The sequence below is a fragment of the Apodemus sylvaticus genome, chromosome 5 (assembly GCF_947179515.1).
Source record: "Apodemus sylvaticus chromosome 5, mApoSyl1.1, whole genome shotgun sequence".
NCBI classification, from domain to species: Eukaryota; Metazoa; Chordata; class Mammalia; order Rodentia; family Muridae; genus Apodemus; species Apodemus sylvaticus.
Genome location: NC_067476.1, coordinates 42331769 through 42359502, shown reverse-complemented (window position 1 = coordinate 42359502; position 27734 = coordinate 42331769). Strand labels below are relative to the sequence as shown.

Sequence of the window (27734 nt, the reverse complement as noted above, 5' to 3'; positions counted from 1 at the left end):
GCATATAGACCACAAAAACTAAAAAAATTACTGCCTGGGTCCCCAACTAAATGTTTCTTACTCTTTGGTGTAGAATATTAATTTTTAAAAACTTAATTTTTCTGTGTTTTATTTTTGATTCTTCCCAGTTATTTGCAAGGATATATTACTCGTCCTGGGTAAGAGTTTGCCCCCCTTCTGCTCCCTGACTCCCCTGCTTTGGGAGAGAGCAGAAGAACTGGGCTAGGTTAGGGGCCCTGGCTCCTCCCCAGCTGGAGAAGCACCCTCAGACACTGCACTCTCTTAGCTCCTGCATGCTAAGGACGCGGATTTAGCAGCAGCAGCTTTTCAGGAAACACTGACGGGGGGGGGGGGTGTATGTTAAATTACTAGAACATTATAGCGTCTCTGTAAGTGTTCCCGACCTCACTGAATTACTCTCAGGCATCAAACAGGAGTTGGGAAAGTTTCACCTTTGACTCCCTGGTACCAGGGGTCAAGATAGGGATATCACTGTCCTAACTATATGGTTTCAGTCACATGTGTTAAACCACTTTAGGATGTGTCTGTTGCTTTTTCTGTTAGATATACTTTAACTTCTTTCAGAAATTAAGTATTTTAAGCTAAAATGGAGAGAAAGTGTTGTGTGATTAGATGGTTCTCCTAAAAATATAAAATTCTACTTCTCATTAGTCTATATCTTAGGGTTTTATTGCTTTGAAGAAGCATCATGACAGAGACACCATGACCACAGCAGCTCTTATAAAGAAAAACATTAAATTGGGGCTGGCTTACAGTTCAATCAGAAGTTTAGTCTGTTGTCATCACTTTGGCAAGCATGGAACACATGGAACATCTTATTGGAAGGCAACAGAAGCCGACTGTGTACCACTCTGGGCATAACATGAGTCTAGGAGACCTCAAAGCCCACTCCCACAGTGACACACTTCCTGCAACACACCTAAGAGTGCCATTATCTCTGGACCAAGCAATTCAAACAGTCTATGGGGCCCGTGCATATTTGAACCACTGCAGATTAGATTTTTTTTTTTTATCTAGTAAAATGTTCATTTGCAACAAGATCTGGAAAAACTCATATTCCGTGTGTATGTGTGTGTACTAGCATGTGTGTGGGCACATGTGTGCTCATGCTTGTAGAGATCTGAAGTTGATGTGGGTCCTCTTTATGGATTGTTCTTTACTCTTATTTATTGAGCGGGGTTTCTGACTCAACCCTGAGCTTGCCAGTGCAGGCTAGTTTAACTACAAGCTTGACCCAGGGATCCCTGTCTCTGCCTCTCAAGTGCTGGAACTACAGGTGGCCACCATAGTTGCCTGGTTTTTACTTGGACTTTAGAGGTTGCATTTTAATCTTCATACTTGCAAGGCAAACACTTTATCCTCTGTGCCACCTCTCCAACCACACCATTTCTAAGACCCTTCCCCTCTTCTTGTCTCCAGGGATCACTATTTATGTGATGTGGTGTGGGTTACAGAAGAAAGAATTTCACTGCAGTGGCTCAGGAGGATTCAGAACTATTCTGTGCTGGCTATCTGTGACTATGATAAGACCAACTTCATATGGAACTGTCCTTCGGTAAGATTTCACTGGGATGCTCTGCTGTTCCAACAACATGTGGCATGAGGGATCTTTGCGAGTGAGTGGAGGTTGCGATCAGTAACTGTTTTAGTTTCTCTCCTCCCTGAGTGCATATCCAGCTCTGAAGCAGGAGGTCAGTCTTCTGTCAGACACTTGATATCCTAGGGACCTTCCATTTCTCTTTTGCACTCTAGTCATGGTGTGGTAGGTGTGGATTTGATCACTTGGGAGGGGAAAGGGGAGTGGCTAGAAACCTAGGCGACAGAAGTTGATGACGGAGTTCAAAATGAGGATGAGGACTAGAGGTTGCAAGCAAAATGAAGGTTATTTTAACAGATAAAATATAAAGGATGGAAAATAGTTAGCTGAGCATGTGGGAAACAAAACAAATACCAGGAAGGCACAGATCTATTACTAGACTGTAACAATGTCCTAGCAGAACCTAAACAGAACCATCAACCTGAGAGGGTGGTAATTCTGAGAGGAATGGCGTGTTGATCCAATTGTGAGGTGCTGGGGTTCCCAGACAGGGCGCTTTGAAGTCCTTTGAGAATAAGGATTTCAGCAAAACTGCCTTGAGAGCCAGAAGCCACAGGAGAGACTGGAGCTGAAATCTAAAAGACATGTGTCACGACCACTCTGCGACTCCTTCTTCTTTCTGGTTATGAACTCTGCATTATACACACCTAGCTGCTAGCATCCTTAATGGGCACAGGGCAGAGAACTTGAGTTGATGCTCCATATCGTGACACACTCATTTGTTTATGCAAGAAACATTACATTAAAATGTCCCCACCTCTGTTGCTAAGCTATGAGATTGTTTTTTACATCAACTGAACAGCCTGCATTTCCCAGAAAAATGTTTTCGTTCTTGTAGGGAGTGCAGTTGTAAAGATATTTCGTAAGACTTCTTTGCAGTCAACATTTACAATATGGCAGGTACAGTGAAGCCCGAGGCCCAGTGAGGTTAAAAGTGCCTAGTCATAGGACACACCTGATCTCAAGCCAGGAAACCCAAAGTTCTTTGCTTTCGGCTGCCTGACTCATCACAATAGCAGGATATTGTGCCCTGAGAGGGTTTACAACAGACACAGAGGGTAAGAACAGATACTCTGTTAGGATCAGGTGAACAAGACAAGGAATTGGCTTGAGGAAGATAGAGAGCCGTCTAGGATAAGATGTCCTGTGTGCACAGATAAGAGAGGAAGTTCCCTCTAAGGCGAGGATTGTGTGAGGACATCCATAGTGAACAGCTTAGAGTACAGTGGGACAGAATGCGCTTACCACCTAAGCGGGAAGTGAGGACAGGATGGGAGACCAGTGGTCTAGATCTGGGCTCAGGGGCCATGCCGAGGTGTTTGAATTTATCTTGTAAAGGATGGAAAGCCGTTTCAGCATTCTAAAATGAAGAGTTTAGTAGGAAGAGAGTTGTCTGCTGCCAAGCGTGATCAGCTAAGGGAGGAGCAGGGAGGCAATGGACCAGAAATAAATGATAACTGAACATCCAATTAGGGGACCATGGCAGTAGCCTGCTACGAACATACCAGAGATGTGAATGATGGGTGTGTCTGTAGGAAAGGACAGAGGGCTGAGGAGAAGGGTTTAGGGAGATTTCCGTGGGAAGACAGTGAGAAGAGAAGGGATCTAGACTGAGTGGCTAAGAAAAGATCCCAGAACAGGCGACTGGGCTACAAAAAGTGAAGAACAGCCCAGAGTTCTGTGCATCGAGTTCTGTGCACTGAGTTCTGTGCACCGAGTTCTGTGCACCGAGTTCTGTGCATATCAGATTTAAAATGACACTTGGAGCTTCAGGCCAGCACCAAGCAACAGAGATAAATGATCAAATGCAATCACCTGAGAAATACTACCATAAACAGACTAAAGGATGAGAGATTGTTTTCTTTTGTCATATGAGTAATTTTGTTGGTAGTGTATTGTGTGGGGCTAGGAGTGTAGTTCCGTTGGTGGAAACCTGGCTTAGCCTGCCTGAAGGCCTTGGATCAGTTTCCAGCACTACATAAACCTGAGTGTGGTGCTGGACCCATGTAACCCCAGTGCTTGGGAAGCTGACACAGGATCGGAAGTCGAAGGCTTCGGTCATATCGTCAGTTTGAAAGACAGGAGACATACATCTTTAAAAGAAAGAAAACACACAAAAGGATTTCACCGTCTTCTCTTTGAAACGAACACTGCACTGTCCTTTTCTCCCCAGGAACAGCAGCACGTTGAAATGAGTACCACCGGCTGGGTCGGAAGGGTAAGTGTTCTGGGTTATAGATTTCATAGACATCTCGATGGCTGCTCAGAGCCGGTTAATGTGTGGCTGTCCTATACTAAGGCATGGTGTTGTCGTTGATAGAAACATGAGTCGGGCCATGTCTCAGTGTTAGCTGTGTTTCCAACTGTATACCCAAGAAGGCAAAAGGACAAGTCAGACACCGAAGTCAGGAACAACTGACGACCAAAGTATGTTGTCCAGCCACCTGGAGCTTCCAGAGAGCCGAAGGGCTGCCGGGCTGCAGAACTTAAGTCTTTGACCTGTTGTTTGAGGCAGGAAAAGGTTTTTAGTCCAGCCTGAATGGCAGCCATCGGCAGCAGTGCCAGTCCAATAATGTCCATTGCACACCTCTCTGGAGGGAACCACACAGCGGTAGGCACTATGAGGATGCGCTTTATCTGGGAAAGCAAGGTGACCCTCAGAGAGTCATTGCTCTGCTTGTCACCACCTGACACAGACAAGCACAGTGCCCCAGACTCAAGTCTGTGTCTGTGGACTGAAGCATGGGGTGGGAGGGTGGGGAGGGAGGGGAGGGTAGGAAGGGTGGGGAGGGACTGCAGCCGCATGACACCTTTCACAGGAGATGAAAACTGAACGACACAGTAGCTTTTTTAAAAAGGGTAACCAAGTGAAGCAAACGCTGTAACCATTCCACATCTCCTGGGTGAGAGAGGTGAGGCTTCCGTCCAGGAAGACGATGATGACCCCTTTCTGCTGGGCTGGGAGCTACCACAAAATCCCCATGTCCTTTTTATTCCAGGCACTGATTGGGCAGAGGAGAGAGGTTTGCCAACAAGAAAAGTGGTTTCCTCCATGGCAAGAGACATGCTACACTTCCTCACGACTCTCTGAAAAAAAATATGTTTTTTCCTCTCTGTATTTAACCAGACAGATGCCACTTTTCACACATTTCTACTAGGCACAACTCCATCCAGGGGAAACAGGGAAATGTATTAAAAAGATAAGGCTGTGAACATGGGCCTAGAGAGGGGAATACGCTTGAGAACTCTGTAATGAGAACACAAAGTGTACTGCACGCCTCAGCTTGCTTCATAAATGAATTCACTTTGAATCACTAAATAGAAGAGGCAAGCATTTCCCTTCCTTCCCCAGACGGGGATGGATGAGAGAGGAAACACTCAGGGTGGAGTGAACCAACAATTTTAAAAGACCATCCCCTACCTGCTTGCAACATAACCTAGAAATAGAAATTAAAATGCAACATGGTCCTTCCAGGCTGGAAAGAGACCCTCTTCTATTTAAACACGATTTTCTGAGAGCTATCTTCTATTGAACTTTTTTTTTTTAAAAAAAAAAACATATAATTTTTTTCCATCCTCCATTTCCATGTAATCATTTTTGTAAATTGTTCATTGTCTTTAGCAGAATGAAAAGTCTTAGGATAAAACTAACTGTATGAGTGCTTCCATGGGAAATTGTAGGGCAGATATTCCTGGTGGCATCTAGTCCAGGAGTGGTTAAAGACTAAGCCTGACTTTCAAATTGAATTGTGTAAGAAAACGGGAAAGATAATCTCTACTTCCAACCTGCAACAGTTAGATAATTAGATGCCTTCTAGAAAGTGCACTTGCAATATCAAGGAAGTTCCTTCCAACAGAGAGAGTGTTTAGGTTGCATGCGCATATGGTGGGGAGTCTCCATTATTCCTCCAAGATGTGTCCCAGAACAATAGAAACATTTCCAAGTGCTCAATGTGGCCGCCTTTGTGTGCACTCTCTCATTTGCCCTCACCAAAGTAGCCCGTGATTTGTTCTCTGCGCCACATCTTCTCTCTCTCTTTTTTTAATTGATATATTTTTTATTTACATTTTAAATGATTTCCCCTTTTCTGGGTCCCCACTCCCCGCAAGTCCCATAAGCCCTCTTCCCTCCCCCTGTTCCTCCATCCACCCCTCCCCGCTTCCCTGTTCTGGAATTCCCCTATACTCTTGCACTGAGTCTTTCCAGAACCAGGGGCCACTCCTCCATTCTTCTAAATAGGAAGGTGTTCATTTCGAGGTGCTTTGTTTCACCTGACAAGCAAAGGAGGCAGGGATTGGAGAGGACTTCCAGAAACTGGGGTTAACCCTGGGGTGAGACTGGCGTGGTGACATTTCTTTACTCTGTCATTGTCTAGTTCAGGCCTGCAGAACCTCACTTCACCTCTGATGGGAGCAGCTTCTATAAGATCACCAGCGACAAAGATGGCTACAAACACATCTGCCACTTCCAGAAAGATAATAAAGTGAGTACACTTATGTAGCAGATCCCAAGCTGACCTCCCTCCCTACTGAAATAGAAATCATTTCATGACATTGAGCAGTGGGCATAAATAGACTGATACAAATTCTTCAGTGGTTTATGGGATGAAGAGGAATAGGAGATTGATGGCCTGAAAAGCAATCTCAAGTTTATTTGACTTCCTGATATAAGTGATTACATCCTCTACTTAAGAGTCTAATATATCTCATATTTAAAAGCCCGACCAGGACTGTACATTTATTACAAAAGGAGCCTGGGAAGTCATTGGTATTGAAGCTCTGACCAGCGATTATCTGTGAGTATTCTCTAATAACCAGTGGGTAGGCTGTAAACCCGTGCGTTATACAGAAGCCCTCTCACAGAAGCGCAGGAAAATCTCCCACAAAGAGTCGTTGATTTGGAATATGTTCAATCTCTTTTTTTTTCTTTTTAACATACGGAAGCCTTAATGATTTTCACATACGCTCAGCAGACTTGACACCATGCCACCAAGCGGTTCTACCTCTTGGTTTTACCTGCTTTGCTCTGGAGGGGCTGCAATCTCTCATGACCGACCGTCCTGGGCTGCTGCAGGGGCACTCTGCCTGCTGCTAACTTCAGACTGACTCTCTGAAAGACTGAGAAAGGCCATTTTGTCTGCTGGTGGCTGGGCCTTGCTCCCTGGGACGTGGAAAAGCTTTGCTTTATGCGCCTACTAACAGCATACAAGAACTGTCAGCACAAGGCGGTTCACTTCCCATTAGGAGCTTGGGCTCTTCCTTCTTTGGCCTCTGCACAGAGGAATTTTGCCATTGCCCAGAGTAGTTTCTGAAGACTTTACAGAAGGAGCTCTGCCACTTCCTGGAATGCACAGCCCCTCGAGCCAAGCAGCTTATGTAACAAAACAGAAAAGACAGAAATCAGTATTGGTACTTGGGGTGGAGGCAGGGTCATTAATTTCAAGCTAGCTACCCAGGCATATTTTTATTATAAGAGTTCTGTTTTGCATTTTTTGTTTGTTTGTTTGTTTGTTTTGTTTTGTTTTTTAACTTACCCTTTCAATTCAGGAAGAACTCCCTAGATTCATACATTTCAGACCATTTAAAGAAAGGGTCCTGGGTAAGATGGTGGAGGGAGATAGCTTCTGGGTAGGCTGGAGGACAAAGCAGCAAGTGAGGACAGAGGACGCACGTTCAGGCAGTGCAGCTGAGGGTGCCTGTGTGCCTGCCTGGGCTTGGAGATCAGGGCATATATTTAACATTTTTGTAAAACATACTTAATCTATATTATCTCTGTTTTCTTCTCAGATACTACATTAGTAATGAATATAAAGAAATGCCTGGGGGGAGACATCTTTATAGGTAAGAGGGCTGCTGGGAGGTTGACGTCAGGGGTTTCCAGTGGCAGATTGTTCCTTGTCCTTGTCTGTCTGTCTGTCTGTCTTGTCCTAATTAATATTACCCTGGAATTGTTATAAGTACTTATATTACTTCATATATGACCAAAACAATGACTTTATTAGGTATTTCCTGGCATTTCCTAATTATGGGAGGTTGAGATTATCATAAGTTAATACATGCATTTTGTGGTGAGGCGAAAGCCCTAGAAGGTTGCAATGGCGGTCTGAGTCCTCTGAGACCGGAGCATGACATTAGACCGTTTCTTCCTTTCACCTACGTGTTTGATGAAGTAATTAATCCCCACTGTTGGCTTTACAGAATTCAACTTACTGACCACACAAATGTGAAGTGCCTCAGTTGTGACCTGAATCCAGAAAGATGTCAGTATTATTCGGTGTCATTTAGTAAGGAGGCAAAGTACTACCAGCTGGGATGCTGGGGTAAGTTTGCATTGATGCCAGGAAGAGCTAATGACTGGCCTGCGAAAGCTCTTGTCCTGAGGGGCAGGAGACCCTGAGGGTTTCCTCCAGGAACCTATTTTTTCTTCTCTGCTCAGTCCTTCTTCCTTCGGCAACATAGGGGCCCTCAAAGACACCCGAGCCCTTTTCTACACTCGTAATGTGAGATGTGGATGTGGATGCATTACTTTCTCCCCTCTGAGTTCACTCTTAGACAATATTTAGCTTTTAAGTAATTATTCCTATGGCATTTGCCCTTAAGTTAATAAGACACTGAGTGGTGCCTATCTCCCAGAATCCTCACTGCCCTGTCCTATGTTGATATTGCTACTTTAATTTTTATTACACGTCTAGAAGCCCAGGCAAGGGAAGGCACAATGGCATATTCAAGTGATCCGGTAAGATTAAAGTGCTCTAAGGGGCTTCTCGGAGTCCTCGTTTCCAATGCTGTACCAAGCTGCTTCTTAAACTGGGGAAAGGAATCCAGATATTCATATTCTAAACAAAGAAAGAAAGAAAGAAAAAAAACCCAAAACAAACAAACAAAAACCCAACAACCAATGGCAAAGGGGCCGTCAAGCTTTTTATCCTGTCCTCTCCCTGATCTATTCTGTTCCCTCTGGTGCATTCCTTTAGTGTTCTTTAGTATGGCTAAACGTTGCCATCATTTCTTGGGTATGCACTTTATGCTAGGAGCTGCGCTAAAAGCATAATATTTGTGATCTTATTTAAACCTTAATGAAACTCTCCAAAGTACATATTATCCTCACGTTATATGAAAAGGTATTGGCACGCAGACACACTGACCTAACCTATCCAGCAAGCCAGCCAGGATTCAAACCCAGGTCTAGAAATGCCTTCACTGTGGCTTTTCAAGCAAAGAGAGAAATTAAATACATCATGTGAATGCATCAAAATTAAATAGATCACAAGATATCTTTGCTATACATTACCTTCCACTCCACAGCTACCACAGTTGGGATAAATAGTGAAGATATGGGCTGGTGAGAAAAACACATTTCCATGCCAGAAAGAAACTGCTTATCCAAGTCAGGCACTGCAGATGTGTCTCCTGGCTCCCAGACTCTCCTGAGTGGAGGCTGTGAGCAGGCTCACCTCCTCCAGGTGGAACCGGTTCCAGAGCTCTGCCCACTCAGCCTCCAAGGAGCGCAGGGCCTCAGAGGTAGAATGGTCAACATGTGGTCACAGAGAATGGGGAAGGTTAAACTGTGATTTCAGCTCACTGATGAGGAAATTGGGCGTGGAGATGGCAGCCTGCCCAAGATGTGCAGCCGAGCAGAGGTCCGTTTGCTACCTGCCTCCTTTACCTGAGCCCGGTGCCTTTTGTAGGAACACATCCTTCACTTAATTGCAGTTATTTGTAAGAAAAAAAAAGTGGGGGAGAGGAGAGGAGAGCTTATCTCCTGCGGTAGCTGCTTTGCGTAACGACAGACCGTCAGACCGTAATTGCTGGTGTGTTTGAAAGCTCGCAGAAGCCTGCTATCCTCATCTAAAACCTGTTTTTCCCTGGTCACATTCACAGGCCCTGGGCTGCCCCTGTACACTCTACATCGCAGCACTGATGATAAAGGTATTTTGTCATCCCTCCCCTCCCCCAGCTTGTAGGAAAGCACACATGTGACTGGGACCAGCACGGGATTTCCCCTTGGCATTAGTGTCTTACCAGGAGTTGGACACAAGCCTTTCTACCTGATGTGTGCACGGCCCAGCTACCTACCACAGTGTGTGCTCGCTGACTGCTGTCTCATGTAACCTAGCCTCTTCGTACTGTTATTAATTATGACTGTTTCATATATCTGTTTAGAGCTACGAGTCCTGGAAGATAATTCTGCCTTGGATAAAATGTTGCAGGATGTCCAGATGCCTTCAAAAAAATTGGACTTCATTGTTTTGAATGAAACAAGTAAGTTACAGGTCTTTTGGAATAGTGATTTTTTTTTTGTGGAAACAATAATAAAATACAAATAATGTGACAGTTTGATCTGAGACTAATATGCACTTTGTATTGTATGAATCTAATTTAAAAGGTTATTTTTTTCCACGAAACATTCTATTACAACAACTGCTCCTTTTGCTTTGTGTGTGTGTCTTAAAACAAGACTCTACATAAAATGTATTTTGTCAGGAGTGTTTGTATGTACTATAGATAGGTCAGTTCATCAAGCTCTTAACTCTGTTCTACCACTGAGCATGAACTATAAAAACATAATGGCTAGGCTAAATCACTCCTGATGGATTTTATCTTTGAACTATATAGAGTTAGAAAATACCAAAGATGATTATATTAAAATTTTGAGCTTGTTTCTAGACTTAAGGCTTTTGGGGGGTGGGTGGGGGAGGGGTTGTTATTTCCTAATGTGCTCAGGTGGGTCACGTGGTAAGCACAGCAGTGCTCGCAGGCACTGCTGAGAACAGGTTTACCTGAGTTAGAAATGCTTGCTTCTCCTCAGTTTCATTTTCCACTCAGGAATAATGACTTATGGGAAAGGAAGAAACACCTCATGACGGATGAATTTTGATTTTGATTTAGCTTAATGGGAAATAATGGAGCTGAAGAGATGGCTCAACCGCTGGGAGCTGATACAGCTCCTGCAGGGGCCCTGAGTTCCTTTCCCAGCACCCACACCCAGTGGTTTACAAACTGTGTAACTCCAAGATTCAAGAATCCCAACACCCTCTTCCGGATTCCTAGGGCATCTGCTCTTGCTTACACAAACCCACACAGAGAGATACGCGCACACATAACCTCCACTGATAAAAATAAAATACTTTTAAAAAGGAAATGAATACAGTATTCGACTTCTGTCATCATAAAGGGTAGGACAGGCCCTGGAAAGCAGGGCCCACTTGGGCAGAATAACTTAGCACGCTGCTCAAAGGGAAAGTGCCTGTGTGTCACCAGGGTCCTCGCTAACAAACACCTTCTGACTCAGCAGGGGTGCTACTGCTCCCTGTCCCTGAGACATCTTGAATGTAAAGAGCTCATTTTGACAGTCTGGTACAGAGTTCTGCAGTGCATATGGAGCCGCCATTCTATTTCAGCGGGCACACAGTGGGAGGCCTTAGGTTTTAGGGCCGGGAGGGCACACGGTTAAAGGAAATTTTCATAAAAAGTAGGAGGGGACCAACATAATGGGGGCACTCATTAAGCCCTAGTTGTTCTCACTACAGGGAAGGTGGTTGAGACATGGCCTGAGGAAGTGAGACCTTGGGACCTGAAAGACCCCCGTCCTCACAGAGAAACTGCACAGTTTACAAAATGATGGAGTTAAAACCCCTTCTAATCAACTAGTGCCGGCCGGACAAGATATTGAATAGTGACGGGTGCATGCATTAAAAAAATCAGCCAGTTTGGTTAATAGTTTGATATTTTATCACAATTATAGTAGAGAATTATTTTTTCTTACCTACAGGTTGAACAAAAAGCTCAAAACAATTGGGAAACACAAATTGAAGATAAACCCCTCTATATAGATATTTGACTTCTAAATCTTTCTTTTTCTCTTTAACCAAAATCATCATGAAAATCATTCAAGAAACAAAAAGGCAAAGTAAACATGAGAAACCTCTAGAGAGGTGGGGTTTGTTTTTTGTTTTTTTTAAGCCTATAGTTTATATCATCCTGAGTATGTGGAATTCTTATTTGCATTCATTAGACTTATTTATTCTGAGAGCAAAGAAGACTGACTCATTATTTTGAGATGATTTTTTTTTATTAAACTGATGTTAAATCGAGCACAAGAATTTAAACAGACCCAAGGAAGATCCCCCAGAGCACGAAAGCAGCTTGATACCTCCAGAGCCGATTTCCTTCTGTGAAAAACTGAGCTGAAACCAGGGCTCTGCTTTGCGGTCTGGGATAGCAAGAGGGATTATAAAATCGCTATTAAATCCAGATTTTTTAAAAGAGAGTTATGGCCGACTGCAAATTCGAAACAGCTTCAAGGAAATTTGAGAAGAGGAAAACATTTGGGAGGAAAATTTAGAACATAAACAAGCTAGATAAGAAGATTGGGTGCCAAAGAACAGAAGCATAAAAACAAAACATTAGGAATCCTAAAATGCACTTGTATTTTAGAAGGCATCAATGGATTTTTACGGCTGTATTAGGAACAGTTTAATTGTTTTCCTACCATAGTGACTAGCACTTCTGAACAAAACAGCTGGTTTTTCTATCTTTAAAATGTGATCCTAAGCTGATCCTTCTCATTTTCTATCTAACTTAAAAATTGGTGAACTCTGAGAAATTACTGAGCAAAAAAGGAACGGAATCTCACTAATAACTATTTTTGACTCACTAATTAATCTTTCTGCTTGTTTAGGATTTTGGTATCAAATGATCTTGCCTCCTCATTTTGATAAATCCAAGAAATATCCTCTACTATTAGAAGTGTAAGTATTCAAAAGAGAGTAATTTACCAGTCAACTGCCGCACTTCTCTGGGGTTACAGATTAATGACACACAGCCAATACTTCTCTTCTTTCCTATGTCATTGATTACTATTCTTCCTCCCATCTTGTACCTACAAATCCCACCTGTGTTTTCTCCAAATAAGCGAGACAGACACTTCTCTCTGCTACAATGCCACACTTTGCTTGCCTTCTCTGGGGTTTAAGGGGGTCCCACTGGCCTCTTCTGGTTCTCCACCCTTTCTTCCTGACAAGCAAGAGAAAGGCACTTTTAATCTACCAAATTTTCTGTCATGGACAGGACCAAGGAATTTCATGTTATAAAAAAAAAATGTTTGCTCATATATGAATGCATGAATGCATTCGCCTGTATAAATTTAGAATGCTATGATATCTAGTTTTAAATGAAAACAATGTGGTATTTTGCTTAAATGAAAACTCTTTTAACTTCCATCTAAAGAAGAGGCAAGAATGTGTTAGTAGAGGCATCCTTGCAGGACTTGCTCATTCATTGTGGGGTTGCAAGAGCCAATGAATAGGAAAGCAATGAATGGGGAGGGACCTATTATTAGAGAAAAGATGTATGTACCCGGAAGTCATGTAGACCGTACAGAGAGGACATTGAAATAAGAAGCAATGAGATACAGGGATTATCTACTGGGACACAGGGGGTTTGATAAAAGTTGTACATTTGGCTATATGTGTGGTAGAGCTTAGGCTATAAAGGTTGCAAATACAACAATGTTAAAATTCTTGCATTGATGAATAATATACTTATTTCCTATTTCAAGTTTATATTTCTTTGTCCTTGAGGTTTTAAGTACAAGCATTCTTTTGTAATACGGTCCTTTCTACCATGGTATAGAGTCTCAGAGTGAGCAACCCTGTGTAAGAATCATGTGATGGTCAAAGTCCTTAAGGAGACCCCAACCTGGGAAATAAATGTATAGACTAGGATGGAAAACTACACTAGTCATCATTTTTATAAGATAATTTCCTCTATCCCCAATATTTGATGTTTTCTATTTCTAAGATTACACAGTACTTAAAATGTAGAATGTGTTTGACAATAGTGACCACATGCAAATCTTGGGGAAGCCATATGGTCATGTTGCTAAATTTAAAAGACATAAATGATGCTTTTATTCACCTGATGTAATTGTCATCTGAGAGGCTTACTGTTGAGTATGCTTACCGTTTCTAGTTCTTTGTGAACTCTGGCTGGTTGATTCAGCGCCACTCTTTTGGCCTAAATTTACCTCCAAGCTGACTGATTCAATTTGGCTTCTCTCCTTCTCACTAAATTGCTCTGTTTGACCTCAAACTAACTCTGGCAATCTGTTCTAATCTTCTGCCTCCTTCTTATTCTATGGCTCCTTCTGCCTTCACCTCTAACATGTCTCTATAAAATTGTCCCAGTAAAACCTCTCTCTCTCTTTCTTTCTCTCTCTCTCTCTCTCTCTCTCTCTCTCTCTCTCTCTCTCTCTCTCTCACCCTCTCCTTCCCCCTCCCCTCCCCCTCTCCCTCTCTCCCTCCCCCTCCTCCTCTCCCTCTCTCCCTCTCCTTCCCCTTCTCCCTCCCCTTCTCTCCCTCTCCCTCTCCCTCTCTGTCTCCTTGTCCTCCTTCCCCAACCTCTCCTCCCATCTCTGCTGATCACTTAAGTTGCCTCTCTTTCCTCTGCTATTTTCCTGTGAGTTAGGTGTACACTATCTCTGATTGATCATTTTCTCTGCCTCTCAATTTGAAGTCACTTTCAAACATGACTGCTTCCTTCTACAAACTACAATTCTATTTTCATTGTAGAATTAAACATGGGTACTAAGGGCATGCCTGTATTTCAACTGGAGGGATTAAAAGTGTGTGGGCTGTCTGCATTTCAGCCAGATCACACAGATGTAGAAGGTCTTTGAATGTGATCCTTGTCAGAGCAGCCTTGTTGCTGGATTAAAATTCTTCTATAAATGAACCTATTCTTGATAATTCAGTGCCTACTATTATTTTCAGTCGCATGATTTAGAAAGATGCAAACACCTGGTCCAAAGGAGAAAAATGCTAGTGTTCTTTATTTAACGATGGAACTTTTCACAGATATGCAGGTCCCTGCAGTCAAAAAGCAGATGCTTTCTTCAGACTGAACTGGGCCACTTACCTTGCAAGCACAGAAAACATCATAGTAGCTAGCTTTGACGGCAGAGGAAGTGGTTACCAAGGAGATAAGATCATGCATGCAATCAACAGAAGACTGGGAACCTTGGAAGTTGAAGATCAAATTGAAGCAGTCAGGTAAGTAACTCAGAGATGAACTCAGACTTTTGTTTTTCCTTCCTTCTTTCCTTCCTTCCTTCCTTCCTTCCTTCCTTCCTTCCTTCCTTTCTCTCTCTCTCTCTCTCTCTCTTTCTTTCTTTCTTTCTTTCTTTCTTTCTTTCTTTCTTTCTTTCTTTCTTTCTTTCTTTCTTTCTTTCTAAAATATGAAGAATTTGAAGGTTTTGTATGGTTAATTTATAATCATTCATCCCTGTTAGTTTTTAGTGATATATATGTCACTATAGATTCATATGAAGGCATTTACTAAGTTTTTTTTTCCTAATTGGCTTGAGAACAGGAGTTGGCATATATACTAGTGTCATCCAAGAGTGGAGGGTGAACTCCATAAAACACAGGGATAAACTGCGGGAGGAGTGACTGTGTTAGTGAGACTTCTGAGTGCCATGGCAAGATGTCTGACGGAAGGAGCTTTCAAGAGGAAGGGTTCATTTGTAGTCCTGGTTTGAGAGATATCAATCCATTATCCTTGGCTCTGTTGGATAAGGACAGTGTTTTCAACCCTTTCTTCTGTGAGTTTTGATGACAATTTTCACTTTAAAGTTGGCTGAAAGCAACCAGCAATTATCATGCCACACACTGAATGCTAGGCACTCCTGACATTTCCTCCCTCAAATAAATTAGTCTTTTGTCACAAACCGAAACCCAGCCTCCCACAAAATCTTAGGGCATGGGACAAAGGTAGACAGGCCCTTTACTACAATAAAACAATGATCTTTGGTCCAATTGTTAGTCAATTCCCTCTGGCTCCCCTCACCCCCAGCTGATTCCTAATGAGAAGAATTTGCTGCTGCCTGCTTTGTCCTTACAGGCACTCCTGCCATGATCTCTCCTTAACCTCTGCTGACAGCATTCTAGCTAGCCTCTTCAAAGCGCTGGTTTTAGAGATTTCAGTCCACACTCCGTGGCTCTGTTGCTTCCAGGCTTGTGGTGAGGTAGAAAATTATGGCAGCAAAACTTGTGGTGAGCCTATTTGCCTTATGGGATAGTAGAGTGGGCGTTCCCTCCTCCCTGTTTTTTATAACTTTGATGCCTTCTCTGATGGAAGGGTACAGGTTCATGTTCAGGGTCGGCCTTCTCCTGTTAGCTGTTTCCCCATAGATACATGCAAGGCTGTTCTTTAGTGATGCTCAAGCCATTGCTTGGCACCATCAAATTGAAAATTAAATTTATCACACTAGGTAAACGTTTGGCTAAATAGTTGAGCCCATCCCTTGTAGTCAGAACTACATGGTAGGGATAGTGAATGCACATCCAACCTTGGAGAGAGTAATAACGATGAGGTCCAAGAACTGGCTCCTACAGCCTGGATAAGGGTGACTTGTACAACCGTCATGAATCATGATTATAAGGGTTTCGTTAAGTATGACCACCATCTCATCCTGGCCTTCCCACATACAAGTACAAACTGATGTGTTTGGGGTTAGAGGAGAGAATCATGCTATGGAAAGCACATAGCTTTAAGCTACAGAGCAGCCCTGGAAGGGGGGCATCTTCTAATTGTGTATTTCAGGTAAAGGAACAGAATTGGTTGGGGTGAACTAGGATTAGAATCCAGTCCATTCCAACTCTTCCGTTCAACTGCATCCAGCTAGTGAACTGAATATGTAACCTTTGGTTTCCCAAGCAATATGATAGGTGTTTGGAAAAGTCTAACAAATCAGAAGTATAACACAGTTGAGACTGTGTTATAAATTAGAGATTGAGAGATGCAGAATGGCCCACGGATGATCATTGTATTGAGAAAAAATAACTTTAAAGAGAAATAATCAATGAAAATAAAAGCTGTTAGGTAAGTATCACTAAATGAGTAAAGTTCTTTATGCCAAAGTTAATTCCTGACCATTTTTCTTTAAAATGTAAAAGGAATTTTAGATTAATGTAAAGGTAAATTAGAGGTTTTGTTGTTAAAAAATAAGCTTTTATCTAGCAAGACTGGTTGCCTTTTCATCAGAGGAAGCTATGGCTTCTGCAACACTATGAATCTCAGTTCTAAAAATGCTAAAAATCACCGTGTTCAATATTTATAGAATAAAGTCCCAGTTTAAGACAATAATGATGTGCAATGCCAACTATACAATGGAGCACGGTTACAGCCACTAAAAGGAACTGAATACAGGCGACTCTCCAGATAATACTGAATAAAAGAAGTCAGGTATGAAGTTCAAAATCAAGTACAGACTTAGGTTGACATTTATAGAGTACAGCAAAAAGAAACATTTTAACTAATTTTCACTTTTCAGACAGGAAAAGGACCAGGAGTTACTTTGTGATAGCATGCATGTTTACTTTGTAAAGGGGTATCACCCTGTGCAATCACATTAAAATCCTCTCTGTGTTTAAGGAGATTGACAAGGAGGAAAGTTGGGAAGTACTCTTAATTTGTTGGGTACCACCTGCCTCTGCAGTCCTGGCCATGTATCACCAACTGAAAACAGAATCAAAGTGCCCATCAATGAGAAGACTTCCATACCTCCTATAACACCACAGAATTGCACACTCTATTTGCTAGACTTCGTTAAGTTAAAAAAAAATGGCTTTTGATTTAAAGATAAGATTAAAAAACTAGGAGCATAAAACAAAGTTCATACTTCTTTACCTGCATTTCAACTCCTGACACAGTCGGGAGGCAAAGATAAAGATGATTCTTAATCCATCAAAGAAAAGATACTTTCATTTAACAGTGCCGAGCTAGCTAATCAACACCCAGCACAGGATGGGATTTAGACGTTTGTGTTTAAATGCTCAGTCAAGAGCCCAGAGACAATTCTAAACCTACTCAGATGTTCTACCTGCCCTCATCTTTTTCTATTGTGTGTGTGTGGGGGGGGGGGGGGGGGGCGGGGGCGGGTAACCACGTTCAAACTGAAAAAAACATCTGGAGAGATTTAACTTCAATTATGTAAAGAAAAGTGCATCTGGGCTGCAAATTTTTATATAAAGCTGTGAAAAAAACTGCCAGGATTTGTTTTCTGTGAATCATACACACACACACACACACACACACACACACACAAGGAATTTTTATGAATTCAACCCTTCTTCATGTAATTCTGATGTTAGCACAGTAGACACCTGCTCTCAGGTGTTTTTGACCACGGTCCGGTTGCTCTTAATTTGTAATAGAAGGAAAGAGATGAAAGACGGACAGGTTTTTCACACTTGTGTTCTTGGCTTACTTTTCAATACACAGTGGGAAACTGATTTGCCAACTTCTTTTGTGTGTTTTAGGCAATTTTTAAAAATGGGGTTTGTGGACAGCAAGCGAGTTGCAATCTGGGGCTGGGTAAGTAGCTTTCTTGACTCGTTTGCTATCCTTAGTGAGTACAACCAAGTGAGGGGAATTTATCTTTTGCATGTAAATTTCTGGAGATGACAATCATGTCTGTCAAGTCTCGGGCCTCTGAGTAGCAAGCTTCCTAAATGTCTACTGAGCTAGACATGCAACTCTGTTTATTGTGATGGGATAGTGAGGCCAGAGCAAGAGTGGGGAGGGAGGAAGGGAGGTGGGTGGAGAAGGCAAAGAGAAAAAGAAGAGAAGAGAAAAACATGTTATTAATCAGCAAAGGTTTTGTGCTTATTATTTTTATTTATTATTTTTTGTCTGTGGTCACTAGGGTCTACTAATGTTCCATGCTTGTCCTCCTGATGTCTATGAAAAGGGATCAGGACTCTGAAAGTGTATACTTTAGATACTGGCCAATTAAAGCCAATTTAAGCCTCGTATACCATGCTTTCTATCTCTAAAGAGGCACAGTATATAAAGATGTGAGAAATGTGGAAACCGCGACTCGCTTACCATATGTCCTTATTCCTTTACCTCCATAAAAATAACTGTTTCCATTCCTCAGTCATATGGAGGGTATGTAACCTCAATGGTCCTGGGATCGGGAAGTGGCGTGTTCAAGTGCGGAATAGCTGTGGCACCTGTGTCACGGTGGGAGTACTACGGTATGTAACTGCTGTTGTATGCAATGAACTATTAAGTGTTGACCTCAACGTTCTAGTGAGAAAGCCATTCCTATTTTAAGTTTTCTGTGTTTCTATGGAAAATAATAGGCTGGTTTCTTTCTGTGGCTGTTTACAGAGACGTACAAGATTTTCTCATTTGTTCTGTTGTTACACAAGCCTGGGTGCTGTTGTGTGTCACCTACACAGTTAATTTCTCATCAACAAATCCCGTTTCCAGAATTTTAAAACTGTGTCAGTGCTACATTTCTCAAATAAAATGTTTATCGTTATTAGAGTTTGATTTGGGACTTCACATATTAATAGAGAAGAGGAAGTATCTATCTCTTTCCCTCTGAGTGAAGGCCAAAGATCAGTTGGGCATCAGAGGAAGAAAAGACAGGAACGGATGATTTTCCAGAGGGATTTGCTTTTCCACGGTCTTTTAGTACTAGACTATCATCTTCATTGTGAGATAGCCCTTGTGGCATCATTTTTTTCTCAGATGACAATGCCCAGGGCAAGACTAGGCAGAGATGAACATCGACGGTTAGGAAGGGGATGCAGTATTTTCTTATACCTTCTCTGGCCTCACTTAGGTTCTTTATGCAGTAGTATAAGAATGATAAAGAACATGCTTGTTAATATTCATACCCTGATATGTGGCAACACCAACCCCACAAAAACTCATCTTTGAAACTCTATCCAAGTCAAGAGAAGCCAATGTGGGAAACCACCATCTTTTGTTGAAAATTTGGCAGGCGTAGATACAATTTAATTTGCACACAATGGAGTTGTTTTTCGTGTCATACTTTTGTTTCTAATTAATTGTTTTGTTACATGGTTTGTTCTGGAGACCTCTGGTGGTCAATCAGATACTAAAATAGCCTTTTTGAGGCTGCAGACAGGTAAGAGAAGTTCAGTGAAATTACATGCCTAATGCACAGTAACAGAAGAGAGCACCGAATGTATGTGTAATTTTAAATGATTTTATTCAAAATTGAAAATAATGAATATGTAAGTGATGTTTCAAGACATTGCTCTAAAATTTTACAAACCACAGCATGTAGCTATGCATATTTTTAAAAATATATTTTAAAAAATATATTTTTAAAAAATTTCAGATCTTAATATACATGTAAAACATGGTTAATATAGATTTAAAAAGTGACATGTCCTGAGACAAGCAGATTGAGGGCTGTAGAATAGGTGTTGAAAAGAATTTCATATTGCTCTCAAAGACTGTTTTCTCCCTATTAAATATATAAGCGACATTGTTAACATTTGATTCTTTAAATTAAAATATACAGGAAAAGCTTATTATCTTATACTTTTAGATACTATATTTTTATAGGAGTTTTCTGTAGACACATAAAATTATACATAGTCCATATTGACTTTACGTAAAATAATAGACATTACTATTGCTCATTTAGGAGAAGGGGGTGGTGACAGAAGAGCAAATACTCTTCAGACGTGTTTTAAATCTAAGCCTCAGTCACTGAAAAGCATCACAGTGTTGACTTTAAACAATAAAAGATTTTAAAGAATTCATAGGATTAATGTTGAGATGCTTGTCCAATCCAAGGACAGTCAACTACAGAGGCAAACACATGATTTTTATACTCATTTACTGGTCATTTATGGAGGCAGCTTTTAAAACATCACATAAAGCAAAAGAAATCAGATTCAGAAAGGCAAATGTCACATATGTGAAACCTAGAATTGACATTAGAATCTGAAGGACCGTAAGTATGACGTGACAGTGGAAGGGGATTGCCTGGGATAAGCAAGGAGCCGAGCATGTAATATGAAGGGACCAGGGTGGGGATGGGCTGAAAGTAGGCCACACAGCATGTACTTGAATGGGATATCTTTATTAAACTCACACTTTGTACAATGAATAAACACTAACAAGTTATAAAACAACAACAAAATTCCATTAGTGATATTTTAGGGTAATATATAATATAGGATTTCAATTTTTTTTAAATTGAGTAAAGTTATGTTTAATTACCTAAAATAACTAAACCAATTGTGCAACCTGTTATTCCACCATATTTATATATAAAAGAGCTTATGTCAGTTCAGCAGACAGATATTAATGTAATCTGTTCGCAGTGCTCAAGTGTTACAGCACAAAACTTGAGACCTCCCCCATAAAGTGAGGCACAACAAATGTTTAACTTGGATTATGATGAAGCGGCTGTGTCGATATGAACTGTTAATTCTTTCTTCTCATCACAGTGGATCTCAACCTGCCCCAAATCTAAGGTTTAATTTAAGTCAGTCACTTGTAATTGATCCTTGCTAGGTATTCCCAAAAGGAGATAGATTATCGTAGCCCGAGGGATGTTTTTGTCTCTGTACCACAACAAGACAATGGAAGCGCTAGATGACTCTGATTGAGTGGGCCTCTCTGCAGGTCAATTGCTGGTTGTGTTTTACTTTGTCTAGTTTGTATGTCTGCCGCCCTGATCATGAGGGCTGAGTATAGATGGGTCAATGCTGCCGTGAACTCCTCAGCCTGAGAGTGTGGTCTGGCCATCTGTATCTTTGGCTGCATTAGCAGGGGCTGGAGGAGGAGATACATTTGTGAGTTCAGGCACAGGAAGACAGGTAAAATGACTAAAAAATGCTGTTATTGGAGGAGTTGAACTCTTTTCTCTTTTCCTATCCCAGACTCAGTGTACACAGAGCGTTATATGGGTCTCCCAACTCCAGAAGACAACCTTGACCATTACAGGGTAAGAGCTGTGTCAACCTCATAGTTGTGTATAAATGGCCCAGGAACTTCTTAATTGTATCTGTTTTAGAAAAAAAAATACTATTTCCAACAAAATTCTTGTTAAAAAGAAATAACACAGGTGGTTTAGAGATACTCCAATAGCTTCCCCTACTATATTTTGCATAATTACAGTCTTTATCATATGCTATATAGGTCACAATATGCATTCATTTGGAAATACAAAGCAACATCAGATAATTACTTTAATTATAAAAATTTCAGTTTAGAAAACATGTCAAATTCAACATATTCTTCTAGGACCCGGAAACTTCTTTAAGCCTTTAGCAAGGTATTAAAATTTTTATGTTATTATAATAGTTAAAAAGTAAATGCATACCTATAATTCTCTTATTTGCAGCCAGCTATGTAGATTTTTAACACTGGATTTGCATAAAGCAGGCAGGGTGGCAGGTGCAGTTGGGGAGTACCCTGAAGAGCCCTGTCCAGGAGTTATTTCAGTGGTGGGAGAGGCAGGGGGCAGCTGGCTCTCCAGAGAAGCTGACATATTTGAAAGGTGACCGTAGCTGTACTTGCCACTGCTAGTGTAGAGGCCACAGCCAAGCCAGAACCGGCTCTGCAGCACCCTGATGCAGCTGGATGAACCAGCACCACGTTGACATTTTCAAAACTTTTCCTGGGTCTGTTGGCACTATTAGTTGAGGAAAAAAAAAAAACTTGTAAACTAAATTAAAGCTTTTCGATAACAAGTAAAATCATCTCTGACATTTCCATTCTCCAAAGATGTCCAAAAACTCTCTGCAGGAGAATGAATTAAAAAGAGAGAAAAACAAGAATAATGTCAACACAGAATTTTCTCTGTTGGGACTCTTAATACAGGAAGAGTATTATTCCTCTGAGCAGTATATATACATTTGTTGTAAGATATCATCATTACTACAATGAAGTCTGAAACCATCTGATCAAAACACAATGAATTCAGTTTCAACTTTGCAGTGTGTGTGTGTGTGTGTGTGTGTGTGTGTGTGTGTGTGTGTGAACTTAACTAGTGAGCGTGCATGTGCAGGGGCATGTTGTATTAGTATCTGCATGTTTTTATGTATGTTTCTGAGACGTGATGGAAAGGTAACAAAGATGGCACACTAGACATTTTTATCTACAAAGAAGCCTCATAATCAGGCGATTCCAGTTTCTGACAGAGGTCTTCTCTGAGGCCGCAGACTTTATTCTTCTCATTCTTTCTATTCCATATCCTGTGATCTTCTTTAGGTGCTGTTTATCTCATGCATAACTACAATGCTCCTGGCAAGTGACCTAGCTACCCGTATAATAGTAGCCCAGTGTGTAAACTCTTGTTGTGTTTTCCCACAATGCATTCAATTTCACACCTTGGTACATACACATACACACACACACACATACAGACATACAGACAGAAACACATACATACACAGACATACAGATACATACAGACATACACAGATAAACAAAGACACAGACAGACAGACACAGACATATACATACCCAGACACACGCATAGACACACACTTATACAGACATATAGAGAGACAGACAGACAGACAGACAGACACACACTCACACATACACACACACACACACACACACACACACTCATACATTGCCTTAATGGCACTTTTCCTTTCTACCTAGCCTGTTTTAAATGTCAGATTCTCTGTTTCTGTAGCTGCCATTTCTGACATTGCTTTAGGTCCCTTATACCTGGCTTGTCATCTGTCCCATTCCCAGGTATTAAGAAGCTTCCACTGTCCTCTCTCTGAAGAGGCATCTCTCGTTCTTTAAACACTGTTGTTTTCCTCATAGAATCCTTACCTCTCATTTTCTTCTCCCTTGAGTTAGTGATTACTCTGCCCCAGACTGCCCACCCTCAATACTCTTCCTCAACACTACTTGACGTCACTATTTCACTCACTGGGTGTCCTTCCTGAAGCATCTTATCTTGCAACTTGACTTAATTATTTAAAAATAAGTTTTAAGGGAAATACTGTGATATAAGTTGTATTTTTCCACCACTTTTCTCTTTTGACGCTTGATTTTTTTTTCTTCTTAATTATCCAACCTGAAAGATGCTTGGCCGTGTCCGAGCATGGAAAGCCCCTGTACACTCAGAGATATGCTGCCTAGTATTCCAGTGCCTCTGGAGAATAGTGTATGAGAAGCCAAAGCCCGCGCTGAAGAGCTGAGGAGGCAGAGGCTCCAGCCGAAACTCTAACTCCAAAATTCTTCAGGACACTCGACTCACTTCCTCAGAACACATACCACCATTTCTGTTCTCTGAGCCCGGGGCTCTCTTTGCAACGCTATAGCAGAGCAGTTTGAATCTGCCATTTCCTGTTTCCTTTCCCGGCCTTTTCTATAGGCTCCTTTTTCAGACGCAGACCCTCCCTTCCCCTGGCTCTGCCCCCCACAGCGGCGGCCATTCTCATCTCTCCCCTTAGGTGTTCCCTGTATGAGGTAGTCATGTAAATAGAAGTCACTTCCTCCTGCCAATGGCAACACACGCACACTGGGTGCACGAAGTCAGTCTTCCTCTTCGCTGCACAGATGGCTCCCGAGGACTGTTTAATCCTTCCACGCCAGGAGTCGGGTTTTCTTGGCATGAAATTCATTGCTGGCAATGGACACATTAAAACTGCCAGTACCAGAGAGCTAAAGGTTCCCAATGTGTTACTCGGAGGAATTATCTGGGAGGGCGATAGCTAAGGTGGGCAGAAGAGAAGTTAGGTGAACGCATTAAGGGAAAGGGAATTGTCCGCACCGAGGAACTGTCTCAGCCGCTCGGCTCCCTTGGTTATATCCTCTGAGCTTGGAGGACTGAATCTGTGTGGGGATCTGAATCTGCGAGGAGCACTGAATCTAAGTGCCTATTTTTGGTGCACAGCAGGCTTTAGAATAAAGCTGCCCTCCTTTGTTTTTTAAATGAGCCTGTGCTTTTGTCTCTGGCAAGAATATATTCAAACATTCTATTTTCCTCCAAGGCCCCAGCTGCCCCTCTGGACCTGTCATCTCCTACTTCTTTTCTTTTCTTTCCCAGGTTTCTCTCTCTCTCTCTCTCTCTCTCTCTCTCTCTCTCTCTCTCTCTCTCTCTCTCTCTCTCTCTCTCTCTCTCTCTCTCTCTCCCCCAATCCCCTGATGAGACAGACAGAAAGCTAATTCAACAATTCCAATTCCTGAAAGGTTTCTGTTGCTCTGTGCACATCCATGGGTTGAGAAAATATTTTGAAAAAAAAAAAAATCCCATTTAGTCAGGACTCTCTTAGCAGATCCAGAGTTAGGAATGCACAAAATATTCAGTTGTGCAATAAGTAAGTTTATATTCTTAGCTAAGAAGCCATTGACACATAGAATTCTAGAGTTTAGGAGAGAATATAATTTCAGTACAACTCGAGATAATCCAGTACCAGGGGATAAATGACCTAGACTTTAGAGGAATACATATCTCCAAGAGAACACACCTGTGAATTTGGGCCCTTTTACTATTGAGGAAAGAGATGCCACCAGGTGTGTCTTCAGTGTGCGCCCTGCTCAAAGCTAGCAAACCATTTGTGAAAGCATGGTTGTCTTCCCCACAGTGGGGATATTATTTCCTATATTTTAAAAGTAGTTATGATGATTAGATCATGAGGCTGAGGCTTTGGTTCAATACATTGACCCCTGCAGTGACCCAATAAGACTTTTTGAAGATCATCACCCACTGTGGACAAATGGCAGGGAAGGAACTCTTTTAAAGACTACAAGGACCCCAAAGAGGAATTCCCCCAAGGACCTAGTCCCAGAGAGGTGTCATGTCTGAGCTATTGAGCGGTGTAATTCTGTGGACAGGTATTCTCCACCAGCAGATCTCCATGCAAAGAGATGGGACGACCAAGGAGGCATCTCTGCAATCAGTAGCCACAACATGTCACAGTGTAGCCATACCCCAGGGAGTGGGATCCTGACCAATGGGTGATCATCCTCTCAAAGCCCATCCCCAATCAGAACTCCTGGACACTAACACATAAGAGTCTTTCATTCATTTATTCAAAGTGTCTGGCATTTGACTTGTTCAAAAGTTTATTCCTTATAGACAAGAAAAAAAAAGTAAAAGCACTGGAGAGAGAGATTTTTAAATGGTAACAGAACATAAACTTGAACATCGCACAGTATCTAATCTGTATGGAAGAGAATAGAGACTTCCAAATTGTGACCGTAGGGCCTGGTTATCTCTGTCAGAAGCCTGCTCAGGGAAAAGGAAGAACCAAAAAAATAGGATTTCAACTCCCTGCCCCCATCCAGATTTACTCGCCCACTCATTTATTGTGTTAGTATAACTAGACTGTATTCTAAGAGCTTTGCAGGAGTTATCAGTTTCAAGTCTCCCTGATTTCCACCATTGTACTGACAGGGAAACCGAGGCAGTAAAATTTCAAGCAACATATAGGTGTTGAGGGTTCAACAAGGAAGAGGACACTGTATGAGCCAGAAAAGTAGAAAGGCAGAGAAAGGGGGAAGATAAAAGGAAGATCAGAGAAGTTCCCAACAGGTTACAGTGGGGTAGAGGGAGTGGGGAAGAGAGGGGGAAGATTTAAGGAAGATCAGAGAGGTTCCCAACAGGTTACAGTGGGGGAGGGGGGGAGAGACAGTGACAGAGAGAAGGGTTTTCCTGGGATCTCTGAGAGATCTATTGAACTGAGGGATAGCTTTGGGAAGACCAGACCAAATGGTGACCAATACATACAGCAGGGCCAGGACTGGAGAAGCGATTGTCTTGTAAATAAGCAGAGAAGTAGAAGACAGAGGGTAGGAGGAGTGGGGCCCCAGTCCTGAGCCCTGCTGCCAAGAGGAGAGGGCAGCCTGGAACACACAGAAGGGCTGATTTAACTTGTAGAGGAGATTTATTTTGCATTTTGCTCAAAATTTGATAGGCTTTTGGCAAGTGTATGAAACAGTCATGGACTTGGCAGTCTTCTGCTAGCAGATTTGAAACGTTCAATCCTTAAGAACTGCTGCATCGTTAGGTTATGCAAAACAGGGTGCAATTTTGTAAATATGCCATCTTGCACTGATTTGACATTTGTTCTATTATCCCAGAATATGCCAAAGGGAGAGAGACCTTCAGATTTAAGCCAAACCTTAACTTGTTTGTGGAGTGCTGATAAAATGTTGACTGCTGTGTGATCTTTAAAGCAGCCAGTGTTGCTTGTGAGGCCCGAGGTAGAGCCCCCTGTCTGGGGCGGATGGGAGCTCTTTCCTTGGCAGCTCATGGGTGCAGTTGTTGGGTAGATGTAAACAAGTAAAACATCTTATTTGATGGGTTGGATTCAGTTTCTCTTAAATGTTTTCTGTGCCCTCTGCTTGGTATTAATGATGATTCTCCAAATGGCCCCTTTTAATATTATTCACGCAGCATTGATTTCAGAAGGAGAATCCATAGAGTAAGCTAGTCAGCCCAAGGTTATAGCTTACTGAGTTGTTAAGGTGTTATCTCTCAGACCCAGTGACTGCCTTGGTCCTCTACAGGAGCCTGTGCATGGTAATGAATAGTTTGGATGTGATATCAAATGACTAGAGAATATATTGGTCAGGGACCTGGGTTTGAAGTTCAAACAGACTACATTGAAAGTTTGCTTCCATTACATCTAGAAGTTTGAACTTGAGGAGGCCATGTTCCTTCCCTGAACCTTAATTTCCTCCTCTACATAATGGGAGTAACCAGATATGCCTCCCACCGTCACAGAAGTGATTATAGGAGACCCCAACACCTGCCGTGATGTAAGCTTCAAAAGCATGGCAGCTGCCGCCATCCTTATCTTCAGGGAGCAAATTGTCCTTCTGGTTTGTGGATGGCACAAAGGGTAGCGTGAAAATTGTCACACCTCCTGTTTCTCACAGCATTTCCCTACTCTCATCAGCTCCTTCCTTTATTTCAAAAATACAAAGATTTATTTGTTGGAAGGTAGCTGAGGAGCCAGCGTGATCCAACAAGCAGCTACAGATGGTTCTTCTTGGGGATTGAAGGAAAAGCTCCTCACAGAGATGCTGTGGAATCGGCATTGCCGCTGGACCAATCCTTTCCACTTCCCTCTGCCAGACTGTTGCTGGCAGCGGGGCTCTCCGGAAGTTTCTAGCCTCAGGAGAGTGCCAACTGCACTACCATTGCATCCCTGCCCATTTATCACTCCGAGCTTCCGTTTTTGTCATTGGTGATAGACTATTCGGCTTGTAACTTAGTCATCCATTTCCTTTTTCTCATTCCTGTTTCCATGGACAGGCAATGGGGGATCATCCAATTTGGGTGCATGAAAATAGTACA

At 42.0% G+C, this 27734-nt stretch overlaps 1 protein-coding gene across 1 annotated transcript in view; it reads left to right on the top strand.

Moving 5' to 3' along the window:
* The window catches only part of Dpp4 (dipeptidyl peptidase 4), an 83414-nt gene that overhangs the window by 49027 nt on the left and 6653 nt on the right, over positions 1-27734 (top strand). Inside the window, exons 11-23 of the mRNA XM_052182575.1 lie at positions 1441-1576; positions 3792-3836; positions 5995-6102; positions 6338-6414; positions 7406-7459; positions 7817-7938; positions 9500-9547; positions 9782-9880; positions 12300-12369; positions 14476-14670; positions 17941-17995; positions 18561-18660; positions 21340-21404. Coding sequence (XP_052038535.1) covers positions 1441-1576; positions 3792-3836; positions 5995-6102; positions 6338-6414; positions 7406-7459; positions 7817-7938; positions 9500-9547; positions 9782-9880; positions 12300-12369; positions 14476-14670; positions 17941-17995; positions 18561-18660; positions 21340-21404 — 1174 coding nt within the window. The remainder of the gene's footprint in view (positions 1-1440; positions 1577-3791; positions 3837-5994; positions 6103-6337; positions 6415-7405; positions 7460-7816; positions 7939-9499; positions 9548-9781; positions 9881-12299; positions 12370-14475; positions 14671-17940; positions 17996-18560; positions 18661-21339; positions 21405-27734) is intronic.